Below are 18,650 nucleotides of genomic sequence, written 5' to 3' on the forward strand. Positions count from 1 at the left end.
GTCCAATGAGCGCAATTTTCTGCCCCACATGGAATGCAGTTTTGATCTCCATATTTAAAGAAGGATGCACTTGCATTGGAAGTGGTACAGCAAAGGTTCACTTTGTTGGATACTGGGATGAGAAGGTTGTCTATTATGAGAAGCTAAATTAGGCTTATGCTCTCTGGAGTTTAAGAAGTTTGGAGGTTATATTTCTGCTGAGTTCAATCCCAATTTAACCCTTGAAACATCATATAACTATGGCGATATATTCGTATTTGTAATTCTCGCTTGATGACTTCATAGTTTTGCCTACTGCCTGGAATTACCATCTTATCTTTGTCTATAAGATTAAACAGAATTGCACAATAGTTTATTTATAGCAAACGTCTGAGTGAATTTTCACAAATAATGTCAACTTGTACTGCAGACTGAGTTGTGGCTCAGCTGGAAGCACCCTCATCTGTGAGTCCAGAAATTGTGGGTTCATGCCTCACTTTAGGACTTAATATGCAAAAATCAAGGCTGAGACAAGGTTCTGAGGGAGTGTTACACTGTCAGAGGTGTTATCTTTTGGATGAGATGTTAAATGTGGACATTAAAGATTCTATGACACTATTTCAAAGAAGAGCAGGAGAGTTAGCTCTTGTGTCCTAGCCCAATATTTATTCCTCACTCACCATCACAAAAGCAGATTATCTGCTCATTATCACATTGCTATATGTGGGAGTTTGCTGCATGTAGATTGGTTTCTACATTTCCTACATTACAACACTAACTACACCATGGTGGTTGATTAGTTCAGTCAGTTGGATGCAGAGTGATGCCAACAGCATATGTTCAATTCCTGTACTGGTTGAGGTCATCCATGAAGGCCCCATCTTCTCAACCTCGCCCCTTGCCTGAGGTGTGGTGATCCTCAGGTTAAACTCACCACCAGTCATCTCTCTCTAATGAGAGAGCAGCCTGCGGTCCTCTGGGGCTATTGTGACATTCATTTCACTAACTACACTTTGCAAGTACTTCACTGGTTGTAAAGATCTTTGGGATATCCTGTGGTTGTGGAAGGTGCACTTTTTTGTACCAAAATAAAATATTTACTGGAAGAATGCAATTGAACTTTGTCACCTGCTGAAAGTGGAGAATAAAAATCCAGACAATTCTAAGCATGTCATTCACCAAATGAAATGCAACAGCAACTGGCTGAAAAAGATGACATTAACTTTATTAGGAAAGGGTGTTGATTCGGTACAGTGTTCTATGCCAGTAGCAAAATCATTAAGAACTTGATACATAGGAGGTTGCTTCTTCCTCTATATGAGTGAACTGTAGCAGCAATGCTTGCACGCTTTATGTGTAGCATCAGTCCTGTCTAAGAGATTTTACATTCTTTGCAGTATATATTTCAGATGTCGGATCAGTTGGCTACAGAAGGGTAACAATACGATTCATTAAGTTGTCAACTCATTTATGTTTGGTGATCTTGGAAGCAGGGCCGAGCAATAAGTCAAAAGGAGTAATTGCTTTTGTAAAGGAGGGATGGAAGGTGACATTTCAAAGATTCCTTAAGAAATGAGACAGTAGTGTGTTGCTGAGGAATGTTGGTCATTTACTGGACATTTTCCATCATCTTCAACCATTCTGTAAGGTAAAGAAGAGATTTGATTGAAAACTTACTCATTTGACATACAGAACAGGAAAACTGGAATTTTATTTACATTATTTGTGTACAAACCATCGAAGTCAAGTTTGCCATCATTGTTTCTGTCCCCCTCCTTCATGAGTTCATCAATTTCCTCATCTGTAACTTGCTCCCCACCAGTCATGATGAGACTTTTCAGCTCTTCACGATCGATGAAACCATCAGCGTTACTAGAATCAACATACAAAGTATAAGTCTCCAACTCAGTAATGTTATCTGCCCTAGGAACAAAGGAATTGCTAGACAAGAAAGGTCAAGGTCCATCTAGTTTCACACCCCTCCAATCAGATAGTTTATATGATACAACCTAATCATGGCAATCAATCTTTATCAATTAATGTACGTAGACCCAAACCTGATACAAGGAGAATCCCAGTGGAGAACTTTGGGAACCATGGCCTGAATTATTGCATAATCGGCGGGCCTGGGAGCAGTTGGGAAATGGACCGCTGACTGTGATTGGCCCCCCAAATGCGATTTTAGCTGGCTGGCCAATTAACGGCCAGCCACGTGAAACACGTGCTGAAAAACTCAGCACTGCTGGGGTGGGGGTGGGAAGAGAGCGGGCAATGACGTCACTGCGAGCGCTGCGAGAAAGCTCCCTGAAGACAGACAGCTGCCTCAGGGAGCTGCAGACCTGAAAATCATCAAATAAAGTTTTAAAAAGCTGCAAAAAAAATATCCATGCATCACAATCAGGCACCTGAAAATGTAGCTGATAAAAATGCTGTCCACAGACTTTTATTTTAATTTTATTTAATAACGGAAATTTCATCCCACCCTTCGATGAGGTTTGATGAAAAATGTAAAGGCCGCCTGGCCGATTCGCTCATCCGCCAACTGTAAGATTGGACAGGCCATGAAAAATTGGAGACAATCATGCCATTGGGCTCAATTACCACCTTATTTGTCGGTAGGCGCCCTTCCGACTTCTGCACACTCCGCCGAGCGAAATATTACGTGAGTATGCGATGACATCGGGATGCTCGCCCAACGTCTTCTTGCGCGATTTTATGCCAGATCAGGTGGGGTGCGTGCCCGCCCGCGGGACGTAAAATTCAGCCCAATGTCTAAAGACACCTGTTCCTTCCAAACATGCTACACTTATCATGCCACGTCTCAAACTATTTATGTCATGTATCCAAAATTCTGTTCCCTCTACTCTGGTATTTAAAAATAAGCTGACATCATAACCCTCTATTCCCTTCTCTGTTCCCTCATATGCTTGTCTAGCTTTCCTTTACCTGCATCTATACTATTCGCTTCAACCACTCTCTGTGATAGCAAGTTCCACATTCTTACCATGCTTTAGGTAATGAAGTTTCTTCTGAATTCGTGATTGGATTCTTGGTGACTACCTTATATTGATGGCCTCTAGTTATGTTGTTCCCCACAAGTGGAAACATTCTGCCTGTATCTACTCTAGCAAAACATTTCTTAATTTCAAAGACCTCTGAGCCTTCCTTCTTCAAGAGAAGGGAGACCCAGCCTGCCAATCCTTTGCTTATATGTATACCCAAGAACTTCTGGCCTTGTAAATCTTCTTTGCACCCTCTTCAGTGCCTCCATAACCTTTTTATAAAATGACAACCAGAATTTCATTCAGCATGCAATGTAGTCTAATCAAGGTTCAATAAAAGTTTAGCATAACTCCTCTACTTTTCAATGTTATTCCCTCGAGAAATAATGCCCAGAGCTGGGTTTGATTTTTCCATGGCCTTGCTAACCCGTTGTACAACTTTTAGTAACTGGTGTATTTGTACTCTGCGTTCCCTTTGTTCCTCTACCCCACCAAAGGACTCACACCTTTTAAATAATAAGTGACTTCCCTATTCATCTTACTAAAATGTACTACTTCACATTTATCTGTGTTGAACTCCACTTGTCAGCTATTTGCCCATTCTGCAAGTTTATTAATGTCCTCATCTAATTCATTGCAGTCCCCCTAAGTATTGACTATCCCCCCCCACCCACCCTGCCAATTTGGAGCCATCCGCAAATTTAGAAATTTTATTTTTGATTTCAAGGTGCAACCACCGCTGCTTTTGGAACACCACTTCACCCCTGTCACTCTGAGTAACTACACTCCCACTCTCTGCTTTTTGTCTTGAATCCAGCTAGCAATCCATTCTGCCACTTGTCCACTTACTCTGTATTCTATGACCTTATTCATCAGACTATTATGGGGCACCTTATTGAAGTTCTTTTGAAAATCCAGATAAATTACATCTACTGTATTACCATGACTCTTTTTTTCCTTTCTAGATGTTCCCTTATTGGTCAGGATATTGAGGTCGGTGAGTGGGCGGGGCCTGCTCGCCGATGCGTAAAATGACGCGGGATGAGGTCGGGCAGAACTCCCGACATCACCCCGCGTCATTTCAATTTTCAGGTCGGCGGGGGTGCAGCCAAATCAGCTGTGCACCCGCCGACCTGTCAACGGCCAATTGAGGCCATTTGAAAAGTAATTCAAGTAATTAATGAACTTGCCCATCTAACCTTAAGGTTGGCGGGCAGGCCAGGAGCCCTGGCGGGCTTCAGAAAAAGCATGTAACCTCATCCATGGGTGGGATGAGGTTTCATGAAGGTTTTTAAAAATTTAATAAAAGCTTGAATAAAAGTGATAGACATGTCCCAACTCACATGAGGGACATGCCAGGGAAATTTTATGTTTGTGCATTGACCATTTTTGAATTTGGCGCTGATCTCCCTGAGGCAGCACTTAGCCTCAGGAAGATGAGTGCGCTCTTTCACGTGCATGTACGAAAGAGCGCACTCCTGGCTTAGGGAATACCCCCGCGCCCGCACAGGGAGCACATAGCGCTTCCTGGCAGACGTCACACTGGGCGGACCTTAATTGGCCTGCCAACGTAAAATGGTGGCGCGTCCCTAATCAGAGGCGCACCTGCGCGTGCCCGCTCCTCCACTTCGTCCCCTGACGGGGGGGAAATTCTTCCCTTTATCTCCTTCAGTAGGAATTCCATTATTTTTCCTACCAGTGATGTTAAACTGACTGGTCATGTTCTGTCTCCCTTCTTAAATATATGAATTACATTAGCATTTCACCAGTCCTCTGACACACCATCTTTTTCTAAAGTATTAAATTGTGAACAGTAGCGGTCCCAGCATTGATCCTTTTGGAACAGCACTTCACACTTTCTGTCACTCTGAGTAACTACGCTGTACTTAGATTCCTTTGTTCCTCTACCCACCAAGACTCACACCTTCCAAGTAATCAGTGACCTTCCTATTCATAGTAATGCCTCTGCTATCTCTTCCCTAGATTATTTTAAAATGCATATCAGAAAATTGAGCAGCATGGTCCATTTTAAATTAACGTCAAGAGCCAAGAACAAGTCACAAACATTGTCTCTATCAAATCAAATGATGATACTCAAAGTTGCAGGACATAATAGATGTACTTCTTTGCTAAAATGGTTTAGTTAAATGATTTTAGCTTCAAGTAGATGCAGTGTTCCATTTACTTTACTGGTCTTTAACTGTATCCTTTCATTCTATTGTATAATTGTAGAAGCTACTACCTCAATAGAGTTTCTGTATGACTACATTTCTGTCAATATTGTAAAAGACCAAACTCACTGATCAAATATACGGAAGAATTCTGCCAACTCTTCTTCAGACTTTCCTTTCGCCTCCTCTTTCATCTGCCTCACCATCATCACCAAGAACTCTTCAAAGTCAATGGTGCCGCTTCCTAAAGTCAGAGGACAGTGAAGTATAAAATCTGTCCATTGTTAACTATGAGCATTTGAGAGACAACCAAAGTTTAAGAAAGGCAAAATTGCTAAGTGTTGTTGACAAATTTACCATCTTCATCCACTTCCTCAATTATGGCATCCAACTCTTCTCTGGTGGGATTCTGGCCCAGGATTTTCATCACTTGACCCAACTCCCTGGTGCTGATGTCACCACCACCATCAGCATCAAACATGTCAAACGCGGCCTTAAACTCTATGAAAAGAAATGTATGCAATTAGCGTTATGTTATTATTAGATTTCCTCTGTTTCAGAGAAGTGTACATATTAGGTCAGTCACATCTCGGTGGGTATACACATCTTTGCATAGGCATTCACATGTAGTTTAATTAAGGGCAGTACTGGTCTGGTGTTACATAGTACATGGTATTAACAGCAGAGAAACAGGCCATTCATCCCAAAAGGTCAATGCCAATGCTTATGCTCTACACCAGTGCTACTGAGCACTGTTGCCAGCTGAGGTTTGAATACACTGTGGGAAATCAAGATATCAATTATCGTGTAGTGTTTTGTACTATTCTGCACTGATTTGGAAAAAAGTGAAACAATACGAATGGAAGATTGCCAGGTTTTGCACTATCCTGAAATGTTTTCTGATTAACCAGAAATTATGCAATCCCCAGTCAGACCTGCTGAGTTTTTCCAGTATTTTCTATTTTCATTTCAGATTTACAGCACCTGCAGTATTTTGCTTTTATCCATTCTCTTCTGCCTATTTATTCCTCCATTCTTTGCCCCCCCCCCACCCCACCCCCCACCTTCCCCTAGCCTGAGACCTGACACAATTGTAAGCAATACTGAGGTCAAACCACTAAACTGACCCACAGAGATAATCTCCTAAGTGTCCCCTTGTGAAAATGACTGATTCCTCCCTCCTTGGCTACACCATAGGGGCTAGTTGAAGAAATAACATCACAAAAGTATATAGTCTACCTTATATACACAACACTCTGGACCCCATTACCTGATGGGACATCTTGCCTCATGTGCTCATGTAGGTTGAGAATTGGCCTGTTCAGTCACCTGAAGATGAATGGCAGAATCTCGGGACACTGAGTAAACATCATTGTCAAACTGAGGGACAGCCGACAATGACAAATATTGTGGGTTTTTTTTCTTCCTGATTGTTAACAGTCCAGAGTTCTTCTTGCCTGGTCTGATGCAATCGCCAAAAATAAACACTACATTCTAAATTTGTGCGCAAACAAAATCGGAAGGTTTGCTCAAATAAGAAAGACTTGTATTTATATAGTGCCTTCCATGGCCTCAGTGCATCTCAAAGAGTTTTACAGTCAAATCAGTACTTTTTTTTGAGGTGTAGTGACTGTTGAAATGTAGCTGCCAGTTTGATCACAGCAAGGTCCTGCAAATGACAATTAAATAATAGTCACAATCTCATTTAGAGATATTGACAGAGGATAATAAGGACACTGGAACAATATATTCCTCCTCTTTATGAATAGTGTCATGGTTTTTTTTACTAATATCTGACAGTCCAGCACTCCCTCAGTACTGCACTGGAGTATCAGCCTGAGCTATGTGCTCAAGCTCCTGGAGTGGGACTTAAACCCACAACCACCTAACTCGGAGATGAGAGTCCTAGCACTGAGCCACGGCTGACAGCAAGAAGCAATGAGGATATCAGGTTTGTGCATTAATTCCTACAAGTCTGATGTCCTGAAATACAGAACACAATATGATGATCAGCTGCTTCCCTGAAAATGCGATCTGTACCTTTACCCTCGAGTGCCACACTACAGTGTCAACTATAATTATATTCCTCCACTCACCAGCGATCATTTCCTCGCTGAGGTAAGACCTCGCGTCCGCTTGTTGTTCTGTCATTGGCTGAAAGAGAAGAGAACTGGTTGAGTAGGTGGCCAACAGAGAGGTAGTTTGAGGTGCACATGTAGTATGATTCAGACTTTTCTCAACTAGAAATAAACCACCTATACGGTAATTTTGAGCAAGATTGAACAAAGAGATATGGGTCAGGATTTTGTGTCAGGATTTTGTGTCCTAAGTTTGGGCACGTGCCTGACCCAAATGGGCGTAAGATTGTGCACTCATGTGATATTTCACTCACTGGGCATGCGCAAAAGTTGGAAGTGCGCCCGCTAACAATTATGTGGCCAATTAAACACTTTTAACAGCCTAATTGTCAGCCTGTCCAACCTTACAGTCGGCGGATGGGCAAATCTGCCCTTTACATTTTTCATCAAACTTCATCCATGGGCAGGATGAAATTTCCGTTTGGAAATAAAATACAAATAAATGTCTGGGGACAGAATTTTTATGAGGTATCCTTTTAGGTGCTTGATTGTGATTCATGGACATTTTTTGCACCTTTTTAAACCTTTATTTAATCATTTGAAGGTCTACAGCTCCCTGAGGCAGCTGTCTACCTTCAGAGTGCTCCCTTGCAGTGCTCACCCGCGCCCGCGGAAACGTCATTGCCCGCCCCCACCCCGGCAGTGCTGAGCTTTTCAACGCCAGTGTGAAATCGTGGTTGGGGGCCGATCACGGTTGGTGGCCCATTTTCCGGCCGCTCCCGGGCTCACCGATCGCGCGCACCTGATGACCAAAAAATTCAGGCCATGCTCTCTCATAGGAATCAAGGGCAGAAGTTTGAGGTCAGCCGGCGGGCGCGGTCGTCGGGCCTGGGAGTGGCTGGGATATGGCCTGCCGCCTGCGATTGGCCCCCAACCACAATTTCACGCTGGCGGGCCAATTACGGTTGGGAAGAGGCAAGGAGAGAGGGCTCCTGTCGGCCGCCGGGCCCAATGGCAACCCGGCAGCCAGGTTAAGAGCGGCCCAGGCAGTTCCTGGAAGGCTGCCATGAAAGAACGTCTCCTCTCTGTCTTCAACATTCAAGTTGTGGACAGGGCAGGTGGGAGGGCAGGTTGGGTGGGCACTCGGCCCCCTGCTCTTCGGATGAGTACCTCGCAGCCCTCCTGGAGGAGGTGGCTGCCAGGAGGGACACCCTTATCCTCAGAGATGGGAGGAGGAGTCCACCGCACCTCACCAAGAGGGCATGGGAGGAGGTGGCAGTGCTGGTTAGTAGCCATGATGTGGTGCTGCGCACATGGGTGCAGTGCCAGAAAAGGTTCAATGACCGGCTGCCCTCGACTCCAAGGACAGGAGTTTTCACTTAGCGTGCGGGCCCATGCCTGACATGCCCAAGTGTGAAATAGTGCGCGATGACGTTGGGCGAGCATCTCGATGTCATCGCACACTTGCGTGATATTTCGATTGCCGGGCACATGCGAGAGTCAGCAATTAAGAGGGCTATTAAGGCCATTAATGTAGTAATGCACTTAGATTTTCACTGCCTGTCCAATGTTACAGTTGGCAGGTGGGCGAATCGGCCAGGCGGCCTTTGGATTTTTGAGGGTACCTCATTCAAGGGCGGGATGAGGTTTCCGATATTTATTTTAAGAAAAACTGTTTGGGCAGAATTTTTATCATCAATATGTTTAGGTGAGTGATTCTTATGGGTGGAATTTTTTCGGAATTTCATAGGGCAGGATTTTTAGCTGAGCAGACGGACATGCACCTGGCCTGCTTGAGCGTAAAATGACACATGATGTCAGGCAAGCATCCCAAAGTCATCACACACTTTCACGATATTTTGGTCAGTGGGCCCACGTGGGATTTGGCAGCATGCCCACCAACAATTAACAGGCATTTTAAGACCATTTAGTTAATAATTAAATGGGAACAGGTGGAATTTTTATGAAACCTCATCATGGGCGGGATGAGGTTTCCAACAGGAATTAAAAATACAATAAAAATGTTCGAATTTCATTTATAACATGTCCCTGCTCATGTCACAGAGTCACATGAGGGGACATGTTTTTAACATTTTTAAATTCTTTACTTGTGTTTTTAAAAATCTTCATCTCCCTCAGGCAGCTCTGTGTCTTCGGGGAGCTTTCAGTACGCGCACCTGTGCGTATGCGCAAACTTCCGTGCTCGCCCTCCTCCCACCCCCACCCCGGCAGCGCTCAGTGTTTCAGAGTGTGACTCACGCTGGCTGCCTGTTAAATGGCCAGCTAGCATGAAATCGAGGTCGGGGCCTGATCGCGGGTGGCGGTCAGTTTTGCAACTGCTCCTGGGCCCACCTGCCACGCCCGCCCGACGAGGTAAAAATCCTGCCCATAGGGCTGCATCTTACTTATGTTGGGCGGGCTGGGTGAGAGCGGGCAGGGGCGGGTCCAGAGCCGATCTGCCACCTGCGATTGGCTGCGCGCCGCCATTTTACGTGGGCGGGCCAATTAAGTCGTGCCCAGTGTAACACGCGCCGGTAGAAGCGCTACTTGTGTGGGTTGGGGGAGGAGGGAGAGTCAGGGCCTACGCTCTTTCACGCATGCATGCGAAAGAGTGCAGTGATCTCCCTGAGGCACGGAGCTGCCCTAGGGAGATTGAGTTGATAAAAAAATTTTGTTATAAATAAAGTAAAAAATTATTTAAACATGTCCCCTCATGTGACACTCTCTGCCACCAGGGAGCTTTCATTGTATGCACATCCACGCCCATGCTGACTTCAGCGCTCGCACTCCTCCCGCCCCCACCCTGGCAGCGCTGAGCCGGAACCGTTAATTGGCCAGCCAGCCAAATCGCAGTCGGGGCCCCATCACGGATGGCAGCCATTTTCCCGGCTGCTCCCAGGCCCGCCAATTGCGCCCGCCCGCTGACCTCAAAATTCCGTCTTTGGGCGCAAAGAATCAGGGATAGTGTCCTCCCCCAACCCTGACAATGAGATTTATACCCCTGTGCACTGCCCTCCATTGAGTCTTGTGATGTTCCTGTGGCATTTTTCAGTTTGTTTCCCCAGTTATTTTACTTTGAAAATTAATTCCCTTCTTTCTCCGTAAATTCAGGCAGATTTCTGACCTCCTCATTCTCACGATCTGTACAGGATGTGATATGTGTGATTGCATCGTGATGCCAAGAATTGTGACTTGCATAAAATTTAGGGCCCAGAACCAGCTTTCCAATTGCTAGGCAAATGTTATAAGAGCTGCGTAGCAATAATAACGCTGGTGCACCAGATCACAACCCCTCTCTCACCACCTTCCCCTCTCCCCCACCCCACCATGTGCTATATGCCAAAGAGACTATCTTCCTATAAATGGTTGTTCCAGTGGCACAATCTTAAAATGCTGCTACTAAATTTAGCACAGAGCATTGTGTTACGTCTTGTAACCTTTTAAAGATCCCCTCTGCCACTCTTCTCTCTCTTTAAGGTACTCTCAAGATACAGTCAGCTGCTGCCTATTTCATTATGCCTGGTATAATTCCAAGCATGAACCAAGGTGTTCCAATTCTTGCTGAAGTTCAGATCAAATAGCCAACCAAAACAGATAAGAAAAGAGGGTGCCAAGCTTACGGATGCTGTTAGCCAGCCGCACCCATCCAAGCAAGTGGAGAATATTCCATCATATTCCTGACTTGCACCTTCTAAGTGTCGGAGAGCCTCTGGACAGTCAGGAGGTGGGCCACTTATAGCAGCCATGACATTTATGAGACTGGTCCAGCTGAGTTTCTAGAAAATGGCAACCCCCACAATATTCACCCATGCAAGTAGAAAGACCCCAACTCAGTTTAGTTACCAGTAAGGATGTGATCTCTTACTACCTCCTTCTAAAATGGTTGTTTGGGTGCCACAGGTTATTGAACCATATCAGGCTCCCCCGGAAGCTCTGCTTCCCCTCAACTCCCTGGAATTCCTTTCTTCCAACATTTGCAGCAGCACTGGCCCGTCACAGTATTGTGTAACTGCTATGAAATGACGCACTGAATCTCCAGTTTATGCACAATGTGAGGTCCTCATGCAAAGGGGAAAAAGGCCAATCATGTTGAACATAACAGGGAAGTGCAAGTGCATAAAATGACCATTCAGTAACAAAATAGGAAAGCAATGAATGCGTTGTATAATGGGAATATAGGAGCAGAATTCAGTCCCTGCTCCTTCATTCAATTAGATCAGGGCTAATCTGTACCGCAACTCAATTTACTCGTTTTAGCCCTGTCCTTTGATACCTTTACCTTGGAAAAATCTATCGATCTCACTGTTGAAAGCCCCCAAAAAGTTAGTTACAGATTATTTGGGAAACCAGTGAATTATATAATCCGAACAAATACATTCGTGACAGATACAGGGGAGGCGAATAAATTATATCATAATTTGTCAGAACATCCGTTGTTCGAATATAAAATAGCATCTTCATATTACCATCTAATGTTATCCTCATCTCAAGTATCGGATTCTAAATAAACAAGGCAAGATAATTATGTCACACTTCTGCTTATTTGAACGTGAATTTCAAGTTGGTCGTCTAATTGAAATAGATTTTTTTTTATATGCAATTGACAGCATGGGATCGCTCAAGTCGACACTGAAACCCAATGCATCTCAGCAGTTAGGCACTTTCCTGCTCACTTTACCAGTTAGACCGCACAAACATCCGTGTAAACTATCGAGAATCCACGACATAAATCCTAGTAGACCTTGCAAAGCTCTCCACTACTTGGGACTGTTTTAACTGGCCAAAACATGTTAGGGAGGTGCCATTGTGTACTTAACTAAAGGTGAATAACGTTCTCTGTATAGTGAAGTGCGTTGCAAGCAAAGACATAAATATAAGTGCACATTTCATCAACATATTGTAATAAAGCCATCCCATGCCGTTATATTCCCATCCTCGTTAGGTTGACTCCCATGTAAATTGGTTGAACCAAACGTGCACAATGTTTTCTTACCTCGGCTTTTTTTTTGACAACCTCTACTTCTGACTTCGGCAGTGGCGACAGTATAACTGTCACTTGGTCTGTAAATTTACCATAGAAATCCAGCCGACGTCGGCTTTCTCCAGCAGCAAATCAGATCGCGGTGAGAGAAAAAAATACTTTGCTGAGTGAGCAAAAAAAAAATGTGGAGAAGCAGGGCGTGGAACGGAGAATATCCGGGTCACACAATCTTTATCCGCAGCTGTCGATTCCGGGGCAATTTTTACCTACCCTGCTCCTCGAGAAACTGCTCAGCTCAGGGGTAATGCCAAGTTTTCCACACCACCCGATTCTACGCCATTGACATCAATGGAGAGGAATATTGAGCGGGATGTAAAACCCGCGTTCCACCCGATCGCACGGGTTTCCCGCCCAGGTTAAAATTACCTCAGCGTGTCGCATTAACAACACAATAAGGTTTCATTGGTCGATAGGCCTATATTGATCACATTTTTTCATGACTTAGATGCAGTGTAGACTGTTTGAAAATAACCAACTGTCGCGTATGAAGTGAAGATTTAGCTGTCGTGTAATAATTTAAATTGGAGTACTCCCAGAGTGTACTTCAACTGAAAATATTAAATGACATCTATTTCATGGACCTATTTAAGTGAATGTTCAGCTTTAGCTTAAACTGAAGTGCTTGATTTTTATAAAATGGAGAATAGGTTGAACCTCTGAATGGTTCCAGTCAGATTTCACTGGGTGGCTTAAGGAATCACGGAGGCAAGTGTTTGGCATAGCAACCCTGATCTTGTGACGGAAGAGATGATGAGATATTTTTAACTGGAAGATTCCAGATGCCCTATTCCAAAATAGGGCAATCAGACTTGCACAGAGACATCTTCTTCCGTGGTTTAAATTAGCCGGGAGAGAGCCTAAGGGTTGAAGTAATCAAGTTGAGAAGTGTTGGCTGTACTTGTAGTTTCACTTGATACACCATCACTGCGAGTGATTTAAATATTTGACTAGATAAGTCTCCATTAAACACAATCAGCCCAGATTCAAGGTTCTATCTTTTGCAGTCAGCGATGCAAATTATCATTTCAGTGCGCATTCATTTTCTCTCTCTCTCTCTCTCTGTCAAATAAAAGCGATCGTCAATATTTTTCGAGAGAGTTTTACACGCACGTTGTAATCTAAACTCAGCGTCAAGTTATTCGGCGTTATTCAGTTTAGTTTGAGAGCACTGGGTGAAGTGAATCCAGGTGGCACTGCACATGTACCCTTCAAATATATATATATATATACACAGTGAGAGAGAGATGTAAAAAAAAACACGTCCGTAGTGAAACCTTGTTTCTCCTCTTGCTTTTTTCTGCTAACATTTCGAAATCTGCCAGACCATTAAAGGAGAAGGTGGAAAACTCGAAGCTCCCTGATGAGCGACTCTCCTAATCCAGAAACTTTAGCCATAGGAATGTGCCTCGTAAGTGAAGGAGTCCTTCGTTTCACTCTATTTATAACGCGAATCTTCGACTTTTTATCTGTTTCCTTCGCTCTTGTGCGTACAGCGGGTCGGTTGGAGCTCTTGAAGAACAGCACTCAATTCACAGGAAAATTCACAGAAAAGAAAAGCGGGAAGCAATCTCACTATTTTGTTTGTTGTTTGTTTTCATTGTGTATTTAGGATGTTGAAAGTAGCCGCCTGGATTCCCTGGCTCTATTAATCTGAAGTATTTTTTGTTTACTCTGGTACCACCTGGCGCTTTCACCTGTAGCTCTGTTAGCAAAAGCATCAACTTAAATACATTTCCCTTTCAAGACCAGATGGCTACATCTCTGACGTTTAATGTTCTTATTTTTTAAAAAATTGAAATGCACATTGTGCAAAATTTCCCTTTTGCAAGCATCCTGCATATCTGCAATTTCAAAATATTTTTTTTTTACACAACAAAATCCAGACTACATCGTTGAAATTTGAGCGTCGACTTTCTGCTTTGTCCCATTTGGTGGTTCTACGGAACCTCATTGCAGGTAATATGAGTTTTTTCGTGTTGTGGTAAGCGCTGAAGGCGCACGACGCCGTTACCTTCCTTTTCGTTTGCTTGCTTAGTTTGATTGTCTAATAATGTATTTAACACCGTTTCTTTCTCCCTGATCATCTTTTATTTTAAAGTAGCAGCTGAACTTCCAGCACGATATTTTTTTAAGTATTAGTTGGACATTTCGAATTGTGCACAGTCAAGCGGTTTTCACCGATTTAAAAAAAAACTTACTCTATTATTTATATGCTACAGGAGCGATTTTATACATGCCGGATAGGATCAGCATGGTGCTGAAATTAATGAAACAACACATTGGAAACACGAATTTAATGTGCATGCTTACCATTGTCCTGACTTATTAGGGCGGCACAGAAACTCTGGTTAAATTGAAACGCCTCTCCTCCACAACTCCTACTAGAAAGCCAGTCTTTTTTGTGCTCAGCTTTTAACCTGCCCTCTTTCTTTAATTAGCCGAATATCCAGTGAGATTTTGGCATCTATGACCTTGCTTGTGGAAAAGCCAATAGTGAGTTTGCGACATGAGCACGTGCCCCCTTTTTACAATCAAACGAGGGAGGTCGCTGGCCGAAACAAGCTTATATAAAGAGCCTGATTCAAGTCAAATTCCAGCACACTTCAGGTATGTGACTGTATGCTATAGACCCAGTTTAGTCATTAACTATCTAACGTCATTTAACCAAAAACGTTTTATGATCATGGCTATTCTCAGTGACATGTACGGCACTCTACGCGCCATAAAATGACTCCGTCTGTTCTTGGTCATGTACTAAGCCGCGCAAATAGACTCATCCTTCAGCCCTGGTGTAGAGGGTTTCCTTTCCAATCACTGGCGTTTTTAACCAAACGTTTCGATGGCAGGCTGTTTTTGTCAGCAACCATTCCGCACTGGAGATTAGATTAGATCAGAACCAGAGAAAAGTAATATTTCCTAATCTATTCCATCATAGATTATGCTGGAAATCTAAAATGAAATCCTGGAAATGGCAGTGTTTGAAAGCGAAAGGGCAGGTTAACGGTTCCGTTCTGACCTTTTATCCTCAAAACAATTTTTTAAATGGGAAATGTTTTTTCTAGGGATCATTGCGGTTTTAACCTTTAATATACAATTCACGTTGCGGAATTCACACCCATTCAGTTCTGCGGCAGCCTGTGGTAGTGTTTGTGAGTTCAAACTCTGGTATTTTAAGCTGCCCCTGCTATTACGCCAAAGTAAAATTCTGAGGATGCTGGAAATCTGAAACAAAGCCAGAAAATGCTGGGAACGTAGGCCTGACAGCATCTCTGGGGAAAGAAACTGAATTAATGCTACAGGTCTTTCTTTTATGCAATGGCTTCCTTAGAGCTAGAAATACACCATAAAGGATTAAGGTGAAATAATCATTTGGTATTGTGTTCCACAAAGCTATAACTTACATTTATATTGCACCTTTCTTGATCCCTGATTTCCCAAAGTACTTTACAGCCAATGAAGTATTTTGAAACACGGTCACTGTTGCAATGTAGAAAACGTGGTAGCCAACTCCCACAGTCAGTCAGCAACGTAATAACGAGCATATAATCTGTCTCGTTTTTGTGGTGTTGACTGAGGAATAAGTATTGGCCAGGATACTGAAGATACATCCCCTGCTCTTCTTCACAATAAAGCAACGTGCTATTTTAGGGCAGACAGGGCCTCAGATTAACAGGTTTTCCGAAAGACATCCCCCGCTCCCCGCCCTCCCCGAACACCGCACTGCAGTCTTCTTGTTTGAATTTTGAATTCAGGTTCAGGATTGGGACTGGAACCCACAGCCGATTGACTCAAAGGTGAATGTGGTACCAGCTGAACCACAACTAACACTGAAACAGAGAAAGTTCCTTTCGAGAAGGATAGAAATGAGATGTTTACCTGGATATACATGGGTTGTCCATTATCTTATTAATAGTTTAATGTTTGAAAAATCAGAAGAAATGTCAGATAATTATGTATTTTTTCGCATTCTTTGCATTAACATTTCCAAATCCGTAAGAAGAAATCACCTATAGTCTCTCTGTGATAGGTGAATGTCAGTTATGTGTGTATCTGTATTTGTATGTACTGAGTGCGCCTGTTTTTTTTCCTGTGACAGGTGCATTTATGTATTGCGGGTATATTTATTTGTCTGCGATGGGTACACCTATATTTATCTGTTAATAGTACACCTGTACACACTTGTGGTGGGTGCATCTGAACTTTTCTTTGAGGGATATGCTTAAATTTCATTTTGTGATGAGTATGTCTGTGTTTGGCTGTGGCAGGTATACCTCTATTTAACTGTGAGGAATATACCTGTATTTTGTCAGTGACAGGTATACCTGTATTTCAATGTAATGAGTATACCTGTATATACCTGTGATGGGTTTCCTTGGATTTTATGTGAAGGTATACCTGTATTTGTCGATGACTGGTATACCTGTATATGCCTATGACGTGTGTGCCTGTATTTGTACCTGTAATTGTTTGTGATGGATATACCTGTATTTGATTGTTGCAGGTGTACCTGTATTTTTCTGTGTGTGCACCTCTATTTGCCTTTTAAAGGAATACCTCTATTTGTTTATGGCTCGTGTACCCGTATTTACCTGTTGCAGGTGTATCTGCATTTGTCTTATATGGTTGTACCTGTTTTTTCACTGTGTTGGGTATACCTGTATTTGAATGTTGTTAGTGTACTGTTATTTTCCTGGAGCGTGTGTAACTGTATTTGTCAACGATGAATACATCTGTATTTGTCGTTTATGGGTGTAACAGCATTTGTCTCTGAAAGGTATACCTTTATTTGACTGTTGAGGGGAGGTACTTGTACTTTTCTGTGACGTATACATCCGTCTTTGTCCGTGACGTGCGTATACCCGTAATTGTCTATGATCTGTGTACCTCTATTTGCCTGTTGCGAGTGTATCTGTAGTTTTCTGTGATGTGTCTACTTGTTGTCGCCTCTTCAAAATAAAGCGGAATTTGACTGTGATGTGTGTACCTGCATTTATCTGTCACAGGATTACCGGCATTTGTTTATGCTATGTAGCGATATTTATCTGTTACAGTGGACCTGTATTTTTTCTGTGATGCGTGTACCCTGTTATGGGTGTGATTACAATTGTATCTGTGGTCTGATTTTTAAAAGAATATTATACTCCCGTGTGTCCTGGGTTGGTCGTGATCAGGTTGTTCACACTTCGAGTCCTGGTCTCCCTGCCGGACAGGTGGCAACTCAGACATTTCTGGAAAGCAAACAAATTGGTGTTTGTGGAGAAGACTGACAGATTTTTCCACTTAGAACAGGAGAGACAAATCAGCAAACAAAAAGTACATTGACTTTCATCTTGAGACAGGAAAATTGGTCATTAGCATAATTAAAACGGAATGCCATCTATATATTTATTGATTTATTACTTTCATGTACGAACACGACATAAGAAACGAAACCCAATTTTAATGCCTGGTTTCTTGTTACAAGCAGCTGCCATGAATTTTAGGGATACTTTTCAAAGGAGATAAGTCCGGAATGTTTGACAGGACAGGCGGTGAGTGAAAGGGAAGCCGCACTGCTGACAGTCTGATGGCTGATGACATCTTGGTTACTAACACTGAGGGAGATCGATGACTTTTTTCCACAGACACGCTCACAATATGTGTGAGGTTCAGTTGAATGCATCGGGTTTTCTGTGGACACCTATTGTTGCACACAGGCAAAAACAAGGACATTTACTCCTCATAAGATGAACACAAGTCATTTAATATAAAACTGGTTAATCAGCATAATTTTTAAAATTCATTCATGGGACGTGAACATCGATGGCTAGGTCAGCATTTATTGCCCTTCCCTAATTGCCTTGAGAAGGTGGTGGTGAGCTGCCTTCTTGAACTGCTGGCCTCCTGTTGTTTACGTGCACCCGCAGTGCTGTTAGCAAGGTAATTCCAGGACTTTGAACCAGAGACAGTGAAGGAACAGTGACATATTTCCAAGTCAGGATGGTGTGTGACTTGAAGTGGAACTCCAGGTGGTGGTGTTCCTATGTGCTGCCCTCTAGGTGGTAGAGGTCATGTGTTTGGAAGGTGCTGTCAAAGGAGCCTAAGTGGGTTATTGCAGTGTATTTTGCAGATGGTCCACACTGTGCACCAGTGATAGAGGGAGTGAATGTTTATGGTAATAGATGGGGTGCTAATCAAATAGACTGCTTTGTCTTGGATGATGTCAAGCTTCTTGAATGCTGTTAAAAATCCAAGTAAGTGGAGAATATAACATCACAAACCCAACCTATGCCTTCTGTGGGAAGGCTCTGGAGAGTCAGAAGGTGAGTAACCTGCCACAGAATTCCCAGCCCCTGACCTGCTTTTGTAGCGACAGCATTTATGTGGATGTGCCAGTTCA

The 18,650-nt window shown here is 43.1% G+C and overlaps 1 protein-coding gene across 2 annotated transcripts; it reads right to left on the reverse strand.

Moving 5' to 3' along the window:
* Positions 1-1,183: 1,183 nt before the first annotated feature.
* LOC144688628 (troponin C, skeletal muscle-like) lies at positions 1,184-14,663 on the reverse strand. Of its 2 annotated transcripts, none has more exons than XM_078555422.1 (6): positions 14,582-14,663; positions 7,249-7,306; positions 5,510-5,653; positions 5,282-5,396; positions 1,715-1,851; positions 1,184-1,620 (listed from the first exon to the last, which is right to left on the reverse strand). In XM_078555422.1, the coding sequence occupies exons 1-6, from the start codon at positions 14,582-14,584 to the stop codon at positions 1,589-1,591; spliced, it is 489 nt and encodes a 162-aa protein (XP_078411548.1). In that variant the 5' UTR covers positions 14,585-14,663; the 3' UTR covers positions 1,184-1,588. The 2 variants fall into 2 exon arrangements, with proteins under 2 accessions (XP_078411548.1, XP_078411549.1); XM_078555423.1 differs by lacking the exon at positions 14,582-14,663 and adding an exon at positions 12,224-12,503.
* Between the last annotated feature and the right edge of the window lie 3,987 nt (positions 14,664-18,650).

This window comes from Cetorhinus maximus, chromosome 13 (assembly GCF_964194155.1).
Source record: "Cetorhinus maximus chromosome 13, sCetMax3.hap1.1, whole genome shotgun sequence".
NCBI classification, from domain to species: domain Eukaryota; kingdom Metazoa; phylum Chordata; class Chondrichthyes; order Lamniformes; family Cetorhinidae; genus Cetorhinus; species Cetorhinus maximus.